Source organism: Hydra vulgaris, chromosome 12 (genome assembly GCF_038396675.1).
Source record: "Hydra vulgaris chromosome 12, alternate assembly HydraT2T_AEP".
NCBI classification, from domain to species: domain Eukaryota; kingdom Metazoa; phylum Cnidaria; class Hydrozoa; order Anthoathecata; family Hydridae; genus Hydra; species Hydra vulgaris.
Genome location: NC_088931.1, coordinates 6,804,389 through 6,816,424, shown reverse-complemented (window position 1 = coordinate 6,816,424; position 12,036 = coordinate 6,804,389). Strand labels below are relative to the sequence as shown.

General features: G+C 28.7%; 2 protein-coding genes across 2 annotated transcripts; both read left to right on the top strand.

Annotated features, from left to right (window-relative positions):
- The first annotated feature begins 1,163 nt into the window (after positions 1-1,163).
- LOC136087915 (uncharacterized) lies at positions 1,164-2,360 on the top strand. Its single transcript, XM_065811542.1, has one exon. The coding sequence runs from the start codon at positions 1,164-1,166 to the stop codon at positions 2,358-2,360; it is 1,197 nt and encodes a 398-aa protein (XP_065667614.1).
- A 5,900-nt stretch (positions 2,361-8,260) lies between these two features.
- Positions 8,261-10,776, top strand: LOC100208137 (DNA repair endonuclease XPF-like). Its single transcript, NM_001309657.1, is given in 1 exon segment — positions 8,261-10,776. A coding segment is annotated over 1 exon segment (2,460 nt). The 5' UTR covers positions 8,261-8,316.
- Positions 10,777-12,036: the final 1,260 nt, after the last annotated feature.

Below are 12,036 nucleotides of genomic sequence, written 5' to 3'. Positions count from 1 at the left end.
AGCATCCAAGCTTCTCCCTACCCATGCATTATACATTTTGACGGAAAGACGGTTTTGAAATTAATAATGGAAAAAAATTAAAGCATGATAGACTTGTTGTTCTGGCAACTATTGATAACAAGTCCCATCTTCTCGGAGTTACGCCATTACTTTCTTCATCTGGATAAGATCAGTACAATGGTGTAATGAAAGTCCTAAAAGAGTACAATCATGAATTAAAGATTGGATTACATTGTTTTGATAACACATCAAGCAATACAGGAATGCATAAAGGATCTATAATAAGAATAACTACTGAGTTAAATAAATATCTAATTCTTTTAGCTTGCAGACATGTTTCTGAGCTGAGAATCACACACTTTTGTGAGGCTATAACAAATGAAAAAACTACGGCCCCCGTTAACCCTTTGTTTAAACATTTCAAAAACCTGTTTGAGCAGCCTAATTTTGAGTACAACTCATCTATGTTAGTAAAATTTGGTTGGGAAGAAATTAAGGGAACTGTTGTTGAAAAAGCTGCTAGAAAATCTCTTGAGTATTGTAGATCTTACTTATTGAGAAATAATATTGTAAGGGAAAATAGAAAAAGACTTGCAGAGCTAGTGGACAGCTATCTTTCTCCTTCTATCATTAAAATTCGAAAAAATGGAGCGGTTCATCATGCAAGATTTCTTGGGAAATCTATATATCATTTAAAAATGCAAATTCTTTCAACTCAAATTGATTTTATTCAAAAAAATAGAGAACATATTAAGGTAATAACTGAATTTATAGCTTGTTTTTATGCAAAGTGGTACCTGCAATCAAATGATACCATCAAAGCACCTTTTATGGATGTAACTGCTATTCATCAAATGCATCAGTATAAAGCTGTATGTGCAGAACCATTTGCTGTTGATGCTGTGTTGAATTCTTTATTTAAACATACAAGGTATCTTGACTCAACTCTGATTCCTTTAGCCTTGCTGGATGATGGTGTTGCACTCGAAGAAAAGAAAAAAATTGCTGCTGCAATATTATCATTTCCAAAACCATGTTACTTTAAAACTGAAAATAAGCAAAAAAAAGATTGAAAGAAGCAACACATTGACACTTTTGCAAATAAAGGCAAAGGTAATGTAAATTATTTGTCTAAAACTATTTGTAAAGAGCTAATTGATATTATGTCTCAAAAGGTTTTAACGCACATTATTACCGAAATAAAAAAAGCAAAATACTGGGGAATTGTCGTAGATTCGACTCCTGATATTTCTCACGTGGATCAACTTTCTGTGATATTTCGTTATTATCTAAATGACCACGTATATGAACGATTTTTTTGTTTTCTACAAATTAAAATCCACGACGGTAAATCTTTGATTACTGACATTTTAGATCTACTGGAAAGATATGATATTGATATAACCAATTATCGGGGACAGGCATACCATAATGCAAGCAATATGTCTGGTAAATATTCTGGATTACAAGCACATTTAAAAGAGCGGAGTGAATTAGCTTTTTATATCCCCTGCGCTGGACATTCTTTAAATTTAGTAGGGCAGTGTAATGTCAGTGAGTGCATCAATTCTATCAACTATTTTGGCGTTCTCCAGAGTTTGTATTCATTTTTTGTAGCTTCAACACATAGATGGGATTTATTGAAAGGAAATCATGTTACACTCAAACGCCTATCAGATACACGATGGTCATGTAGGTCAGATGCTTCAAATAGTTTAGTAGAAAATTTTGATAGGATTCATGCAGCGCTATGTCATATAACTGAGGATACAGAAGAAAAATCTGATAATCTGATAAATAAGATCATTAAGCTAGAGTTTGCATTCATGGCTGTACTTTGGCATCACATTCTTAAAAGGTTTAATGCAGTTAGCAAATTTCTTCAAAAAGTTGAATTAGATTTGCATACAGCAAGCAGTATGTTACTTTCACTAATTGACTTTGTAAAAAACTTACGAAACGACTTTACGAGATTTGAGAATGAATCAAAAAAATTTAGCTCGTTTATTGAAAAAGACTATTCGGATAAGAACAAAAGAAAGGTAATTAAAAAATTGAGCAACGTAGAAAACCAAGTTGATTCTTTAAGTGTAATCGACAAGTTTCGAGTGAATACATTTTTTGTCATTACTGACAAGCTTGTGACACAATTAACTATAAGAAGTGATGGTTACAACCACGTAAATAAGTTATTTGGATTTCTATCGAAGCTGTTAACTATTAGTACCATGGAATTGCAAGTTAGCGCGAAAAAAATTGTAGAAGTGTACTCAAATGATTTAGAAGATAGTTTTATATTTGAAATAGAACAATTTGTAACATTATTAAAGTTGCAGCCTCCGGGTTTTTTTTTCGCATAAAAAAGATAAATCTGAGACTGAAAACACATTGAGTCCTCTGCATGTTTTAAATTGGATTGTTGAAACCGATATTATTGATGTATTTCCAAATGTTTATGTAGCATATCACTTGTTTCTAACTATTCCCATAACAAATTGCGAGGCTGAGAGATCATTCTCTACTCTTAAAAAAGTTAAGAACATGCACCGATCAACAATGGTCCCTAGTCGTTTAAGTAATATAGCAAGATTAACTATTGAGTCAAAATTATTAGAAACTTTGGATTTCAGCGATGTGATTGCAGAGTTTGCGGGGAAGAAAAGCAGAAAAAAATCACTTAACTTAATTCAATAAAATAAATATAAAATTTGTTAATAAATAAATATCAGTGATAGCGTTTTCAAGAAAGTCTTACTCATTTTTGTCGTTGTTAGTGAAACGGGGCCTCCTACTTTTAAATAGCCCCGGGCCCCAAAAAGGCATACAGCCGAAGGTTAACAAAATAAAATAGTAATATCAGAAAAAATTTATTATAAGAGTTGTGTTTTAATAACATAAAAAAGCATTGGGTTTTAAAAATTCGTTTCTGATTTTACTTGTTTCCCAATTTATTTTTGATTTAGTAGCGCAAAATGTTTACCACAAGCCTAATTTAGCATGAATTAATTTTCTTATACTTATTTATAATATTATTAAAGAATTTATGAATGTTTATTTTTATTATATAAAAGAAATTATATATTATGACGTTTTAGTTGAAATCCTAAGTGCAAATGTTTTTAAATTATATATATTTTTTAAATTTGTGGTTATAAAGACTTTTTAGCCACAAATTTGAAAAATGTGTATTCTACTAGCTGAAAAACTTGAAATATTGTACTAGCTGAAAAACTAAAACAAACTTTAAAAAAGTACACTTTAATAAAGTCTTCATTTCCATTTTAGATTTGTATTGAAAAGCACTCCAAGATTTCTTTCTGTTTCTGACTCCGTTAATTGAATAGTGTTTAAATTATATAAATGGTTTTTGTTATTGTGGCCATAATGCACAACTACACATTTTGATATGTTAAATAAAAAAAAGTTTGAGACCATTTGTAGATAATATCTAGATCATTTTGAAGATTAGTAGCTCTGAGGATAATTGAGAAAGCACTTTTGTATCATCAGCATATAGTTTGGTTACATTAATGTATAAAACAAATAAAAGTGCTGCAATTACATAACCATGTTGTACACCACTAAAAATCTTAACCCAGTCAGAAATAATTTCACCTTGAACAATTTTCATAGAGGTACTCTTCCATTTTAGTAACTGTACTTTCCATAATTTTACATTGAACAGAAGTCAATGAAACTGGACCATAATTGCTGGGAAGAGTCTTATCACCTTTTTTATAGTGGCATCACGTTTGCTGATTTAAATTGAACTGGAAGCTGACTATTAGTTAAAAATGCCCCTGGACCACATGCTTTATTTTGATTAAGGTTTTTTAATTTATCTAATATCATTTTATAGCTGATACCAATTTGGATCTAGATCAATAAACTTTAAGTGATTTTCATTAAATTCAACTGTGAAGTGTGGATGTTCCTCTCCTTTTTCATTTACGAAAACATCTTGGAAACATTTATTGAGTAGATAAGCTAACTCTCTAGGTTCTTAAGTTAGATCACCATTTGCTGTTTTTAAGGCTCTGATTGGTTTTTTGACTACTTATTGGCTGTTTATGTATTTATACAGAAGTTTGGGATTCGATCTTGATCTTTTAACTAAAACATTTTCATATGCAAGAAGAGCTATTTTAATTTCTTTTTTAACTAACTTGCAAGTCAGTTTGTACTCTTTACACATAGTAAGATCTTTCTATTTACAAGCACAGTTCAGGTATCTAAGATTATGTTTTTTTTTTAATTATAGTTTTAAGATCATTTTTTATCCTTGGAGCAATTTGTTTTTTTACTTGAGATACATCAAGCACTGGAATGAATTGATTACATGCTACATTTGAAAAGTGAATTAATTTGTCATACATTTTCTGAACAGATAAAGTTTCAAATAGCATTACCCAATCAACATTTCTAATAAAGTCAGAGATTCTATTGGTGTCAGTTTTTTTGTAATTGAACTTTAAGTAGCTGTGCGATAAGTTATTAACCCTATTTTCAATAATGAAATCGATAAAGATGACCATATGACCTTTATTTATATTACCGAAGACAGATCTTGGATCAATGGTACAAATGCTTCCCAGCTGAGTTGTGAAGATTAGATAAAGAGTGTTAGTAGCAGAATTATTTGATATTTAAAAAGTTGGAACATTTAAATGCTGATACAGAAATGTTTTGCTAAGAGTTTCACTAAATTTATGTTCGATGCTATTTTCATTTTTATTGTTTGTGATGTATCCATTTGACCATACAATTGATTGGAAATTAAAATCCCCTGTAATTAGTAAGTCTTTGTATCCTTTTCTATCAACTTGTCTTTAGTCTTTTTGCAAACCAAATCAAAATCGTTCATGTTAACAAAGTTGTTTACATATATATATATATATATATATATATATATATATATATATATATATATATATATATATATATAGAGAGATAGATATATATATATATATATATATATATTCCAAGATTTTGGAACATATTTTTGTCTCACGCATTAATGAAAGTTTCACTGGGACTCCCAACCAATTTGTATTTAAGAAAAACCATAGCACTTTTATGCCAGTTCTTATTTTAAAAGATATTTTAAATTTTTACCTATCACATATGCATGTGGCATTTATTGACATTAGTAAAGCCTTTGATAGAGTTCACTTTGATACACTATTTACGAAACAATATATAAAATTATCTCTGGTGTAACTTTACGCTTACTCATTGTCTAGTATATTGGTCAAACAGCTCAGATCCTTTGGGGTGGAATATTATCCAAAACATTTAATATCAGTAATGGAGTGCGACAAGGAGGTGTACTGTCTCTTCTATTTAATATATATATTAACAATCTTAGTGTTTTACTCAATAAAACTACCGTAGGCTGTTGCTTGGGTCTTTCTCTTGTTAACCATCTTCTTTATGCTGATGATATTGTCCTGTGTGCACCCTCAGCCAAAGGTCTCCAGACCTTACTTGATTTATGCTCGAGTTATGCTGTGAAACATGATATAGTTTATAACAATATTAAGTCTCAAATAATGTTTTTTGAAATTTATAAACCCCTTATAAATAGCCTTCGTTTCACATTATCTGGCATGGTTCTCACATACACTAGTCAATATAAATACCTGGGTCACTTGATCTCAAACGATATGCAGGATGACAAAGATATTTTAAAACACGTGGGCTCTATGTATGCTAAAGCTAACCTCATCCGTAGAAAGTTCAGCTCTACACAAATACAAACAAAGATCTTGTTATTCAATGCCTTTTGCAGCCCAATCTACAGATGTCAGCTGTGGTATCTTTAGAGAAAAGACTCATTCCATCGCCTATGTGTTGCATATAATAATGCACTTGATATTAAACAAACCACCATGGAACAGTGCAAGTGAGTTATTTGTGAAACATGGTGCCCATTCACTTAATGTTGTTATTCGCAAGCCACAATACTCCTCACCGTTACTGCTGCAGAATAGTGAGAACCTCGTCTTAAAAGCTTTTGTTAACTCAGACAGGTTCTTGCAGTCTCCACTGATGTTCAAATGGAGAGCTGAGTTATATTTATAACACTTTAATTTCTTATTTTTATTTTATTTTTTTCTTGGGTTTTGTTTACATTCAAGTGTGTTAGTCTTTGTTTTATTCTAATCCACTTTACTTTACCCATTGTATATTTATTATATTGGGCCTTGAGCCTGTCAATAAATTTTGATTGATTGATTGATTGATATATATATATATATATATATATATATATATATATATATATATATATATATATATATATATATATATATATATATATATATATCCAAGGAGGGGAGAAGAAGTAAAAGTTACTTTTTTGTAAAGATAGTTTTTTTTAAATTTTAAAATAAAAACAATTTTAGGGATGCCAACTGACTCTTAAATATTTAACAGATCCTAAATATTATTCAAAAAAGTTTCTTTAAAATTATATTAATCTGGTACTCAAAATAAGCAAAATTTTATAAAAATCTACTCAAAAATAGTAATCTTATATATAAATATATATATCTAAAAATATTTATTAATAAAAAAAGTAAAAAACTTAACTTTCTTTTAATGTTAGAAGATTTTATGTCATAAAATCAAAAATAATAATATGAAATGATTACTATTTTGAAATTTTTATATAATTTTGTTTTTTTTTTTTAGTACAAGGTTGACATATTTAAAAAAATAATTTTTAAAATAATATTTTATAAATCCAGTGTTACTTTATTAAATAGAACAAATTTAGGGTTTTACAAGAGAATTAAAAGTATATATATATATATATATATATATATATATATATATATATATATATATATATATATATATATATATATATATATATATATATATATATATATATATATATATATAATATGTATATATATATATAATATATATATATATTATATAATTCTGCAAAATTCAGATTTGTCTAGTTTATCTTTGAAGTTATTTATTGAAGCAGCTTCTACTTTTTCAGATGGTAAGTTATTCCATGCATTTACAACTCGATTTTGGAAAAAGTGATATCTGAAGGTATTTCTGCAAAAAGGTTTTTTCATTTTGAATTTGTGTTGTTGTAAATACGGACCTTCATTTGATGGATCTTGATAATTGTTTGTAACCCAATTTATTTTATCATGGCCAACATATATATATATATATATATATATATATATATATATATATATATATATATATATATATATATATATATATATATATATATATATATATATATACTCTTGCATGGTCATCTTTAATTAGGTACAAATAAGCAGAACGTGCAGCACTCCTCACATGTCACTCCTCACATGTCCTATTTATCAGTTGATGTAGGAGCACTCCTTGTATGTTTTTCCTATTTGTCAGTTGATATACTCTTGAGTCCTTAACACAAGAAAGGGAGGGGGGAGTAAATAAACGTAGAGTGAGAATTTTAGTCCAGACTTAATAAATGAGGGGAGGGGGATAATAAAAGGTAGTGGAAATAATTTTATACTTTATTTATATCGGCTAGTTCGTGAAATTTCTAATCTGACACTATCTTACAATATAAGTATTTTTTATAAAAAATCTCTATTTATAAATCTAAACTAATATTTTTAACAAAACATCCATAAAACTAATTCTAGCGTGGCTTGCGGTCATATGCGTATTTTCTAACAGCTGTTTTATTATAATTTCTATCGGATTTAATATGCTGACATAAGTTTTATACTTTAGTGAGAAATAAACCAAAAGTTCATTTTCGACAAATGAAAATTTACTGAGTCAACAATTTTTAAAGCCTGCTTACCCTGAAAGTTTTTGTTTTTATTGGTTACTGAAATAATTATTTTCTAATTTTTAAGGGCGATTTATACTGAATTTTTTTGTTTAGTTTTGAAATTTTTGTTGATGTAAGAATTAATAAACAGGAGCCCCTCCCCTCCCTCCTTGTACTAAGGACTCAAGAGTATGTAAACAGTAAAAAAATAAAAACATTCAGAATGTTATTACTTTTATTAAAAACATTCTAGTCTATTAAGTTGCATTTTTGTGGTTTTTAAAAAAACGATAACTTTAACTAGTTCCCTGAATTAAATTTAATGGTTTTTACATAAACTTTTTTTTTTCATTTTTAAAGACAAATATTTGTTAAGATTGTTACATTTTTTTACCATAAACTGTAAATTTAAAGTTTTTACTATAGGAATATATGTATATATTTTAGCAAAGATGTCAGGTGCATTTGATACATTGTTAAAGTATGAATCAAATATATTTTTGGAATTAATGAAGGATGATGGTTTACTCATTATTGCAAGTGGATTGGGTATTGATAGAATTCTATTAAAAGTAATCGAAACATTTTGCAAACCTGAAAATTTAGTTTTAGTATTGAACAGTTTCTCTGAAGAACAAGAATTTCTAATTGATGAACTTAAATCCAAAGGTGTATCACATTTACCAAATATTATCACAGCTGAAGTTACTTCACAAGAAAGAAATAATTTATATTTAAAAGGTGGTGTCTTTTTTGTAACTTCTAGAATTTTAGTTGTCGATATGCTTACAAAAAAAATACCTATTGATTATATAACTGGTATTCTAGTTCAAAGAGCACATAAAGTTGTTGAAACCAGTCAAGAGAGTTTCATTATGCGAATGTATCGGGAAAGTAACAGTGATGGTTTTATTAAAGCATTTTCAGATTCCCCTACATCTTTTTTGACAGAGTACTGTAAAGTTGAACGGGTAATGAAGCAACTTTTTTTAAAAAAACTTTATCTTCGTCCTCGTTTTCATTCTGATATTGCTGCAGTTTTTGAAGAAAGTAAAATTGATGTTATTGAAATTGGGATTGTTTTGACAGCTTACATGAAAAAAATACAATTGTCTTTGATGGAGTTAATTGAAGTGTCATTAAAGGAATTAAAAAAGTCTGTTGAGTTTTTAGATACTGAAGATCTTACATTAGAAAACAGTCTGACTAATTCATTTGATAAGACTTTAAAGATACAACTTGATCCGCATTGGAACAAGTTAAACTCTAAAGCAAAGCAACTTGTTGCTGATTTGAAGATTTTGCGCATTTTATTAGGATATCTGACTCAATATGATTGCATTACATTTTATAAATTTCTTCAATCTTTAAGCAGCAATGCTCAAAATAAAAATTCAATATGGATGTTTCTCGATGCTGCAAATTTAGTATTTCAAAGTGCTAAAGCTAGAGTTTATGGTTGTGAAAGTTCGAGTTCATCACTAGATAATTTTGAAATGTCTTCTGTTGAAGTGAGTCCAAAGTGGGAAGCTTTAATTGAAATTTTAAATGAAATTGACAACTTAAATGCATCAATTGATTCAGATAAAAATAAATCCCATAATGAGAAATGTAGAATTTTAATTTGTGCATTTGATGAGAGAACATGTTATCAACTAAGACAGGCATTATGTTGTGGATTGAAAGAAACGATGTCACAGCTATATGAAAGTACTTTTCCAAAGAAAACTTCAAAAACTAAGAAAGATAAGTCAAAAAAAAAGAAATCTAAATTAAACAATGATATTTTAAATAATTTGGATTCTGAAACAGCTTCAAGTTCTTATCAGAAAATTGATTTTTTGAAAGAATCTACAATCATTATTCATCCATTGTCTGGTTCTACAGATCCCTACAGCTTATTACGTAAATTGTATGAGCTGCAACCAAATTATGTAGTGTTATACGATGCCCATATTCGTTTTGTTCGTCAGTTAGAAATTTTCAAAGCATCTATGCCAGAGCAACCACTTCATGTTTATTTTCTTATTTACAATGGATCAGTTGAAGAGCAACGTTATTTAACTAATCTTCGCAAAGAAAAAGAGTCTTTTGAATTACTTATAAAACAAAAAGCTGAAATGGTTATACCAGAAGAACGAGATGCTAAATCTAGCATTGCTAAATCAACATTGCGGCAGAAACCTAATGAGCCAGTAACTACTAGAAATGCTGGAGGCAGAGAGAATATTCAATTAAATAAAAAGATTATAGTAGATATGAGAGAATTTCGAAGTGAACTACCATCACTAATATATAAACGTGGAATTGACATTGTTCCTGTAACTCTAGAGGTAGGAGACTATATTTTAAGTCCTGAAATGTGTGTTGAAAGGAAGAGCATTACTGATCTTATTGGTTCATTAAACAATGGGCGATTATATTCACAGTGTTTAGCTATGACTAGATTCTATAAGAAACCTATTTTATTAATAGAATTTGATGAAGGAAAGTCATTTTCTTTACAAGGTAAAAAGTCGTTAAGTAATGATGTCAGTTTTCAAAATATTTCTTCAAAACTTTCACTTCTTATTATTCATTTTCCATTGCTTCGAATTATATGGTCCCAGAATCCTAGTTTGACAGCTGAGATCTTTGAAGATCTTAAGTCGAATACAAACGAACCTGATGTTGATTATGCAATATCAGTTAGTGCAGATCAAACGGAACCTTTTAATGAATTATTGTACAATGTGGTACCTTTGGATGTTCTTCAAAAGTTTCCTGGAATAAGTTTCAAAAATTACAAGCATGTTGCTAACAAATGTAAAAGTTTGCATGATTTAATAAATTCTTCAGAAGATGCTCTTGTTGATATAATTGGAAATTCTTCTTATGCTTCAAAATTTTACCAGTTTGTAAATAAAGAAGAGGATTGGGAATCTTCCTTAAAAAAGCAAACAACTAGTATTAAAAAAACAAGCAAGTGAAATTTTTTTTTTAATAAGCAAACGAATTATTTAAAAATGTTTTATCTTTTCAATTATTTATTAAATATTAGCTTTGGTTTCAATATTTCTGTATCAAATATCTTCGTATTTCTTTAATGTTTACTGTGATATTCTACTAACACATCACAAAAATAATAATAACAATAATATTATAATTTTTGTTGTTGTTGTTATTGTTGTTGTTGTTGTTGTTATTATAGTTATTGTTGCATTATTACTTAAGATCAGGAATTTTCAAAAATCTAAAATCTTAACGGTCTGGCTTCACATAAAATGATTTTGGATTAGAAATATAACACAAAAAAAACTCCCTATATGATCCAAAAATGATAATAAAAACATCCATTCAAAATATTGTTATTAATAATAATCAAAATATAATTTATTACAAATAAAATATTGTTAACAATTGGTTGTTGATTCAGAGGCGTAGAAAGAATTATTTGGTGTTCGAGATAGGTAACTTCCAGACATGGAGCAAACTCCAAACATTTATATGTTTATACTCATGTCAAATAATGAGGGTTTGCAAAAAATTGCGATGATTGGAGGCTGGGAACAATAAAGCCCCAAAATTTTCGCCTCGCCCCCCTGCCCCAAACGTGAGAGCAACAAGTCGATGAAGTATTTTTTGTACTATTCGTAACTAGACTTATATTCATCGATAAATTTTAGATTTCATTTTAAAATATTTTACCGTTCAAAAATTATGACCATATAAAGTTAAACCCCCCTCAATTTGAGGGGGTTGCAAATTTTGTATGGTAATAATTTTTAAACGCTAATAGATAATACTATGAAACTTAAAATATATCGATGAAAATAACTCTAGTTAAGAATAGTACAAAAAATACTTCATCAACTTGTTGCTCTAACGTTTGGGGCAGGGGGGGGGGCGAAAATTTTGGGGCTTTTTTGTTCCCAGCCTCCAATCATTGCAATTTTTTGCAAACCCTCATTATTTGACATAAGTATAAACATATAAATGTTTGGAGTTTGCTCCATGTCTGGAAGTTACCTATCTCGAACACCAAAAAATTCTTTCTACGCCTCTGTGTTGATTAGTAATTAAACGCTAAATAAAACTCAATCTTTAAATGATTTTTTTTCTAAGTTAACTATTTATCAATTTATTTATATAACTAAAACTGAGAAGATTTATTAAGACTAGGGTAAACTAAGAATTTAATTGCGAAATTTCTTACAGAAAAACCTGAAAATAAAAATGTCAGCTATGGC

Coding starts and splice junctions, on each gene's coding strand:
- LOC136087915 (XM_065811542.1), top strand. CDS start 1,164: ATGTCTCAAAAGGTTTTAACGCACATTATTACCGAAATAAAAAAAGCA.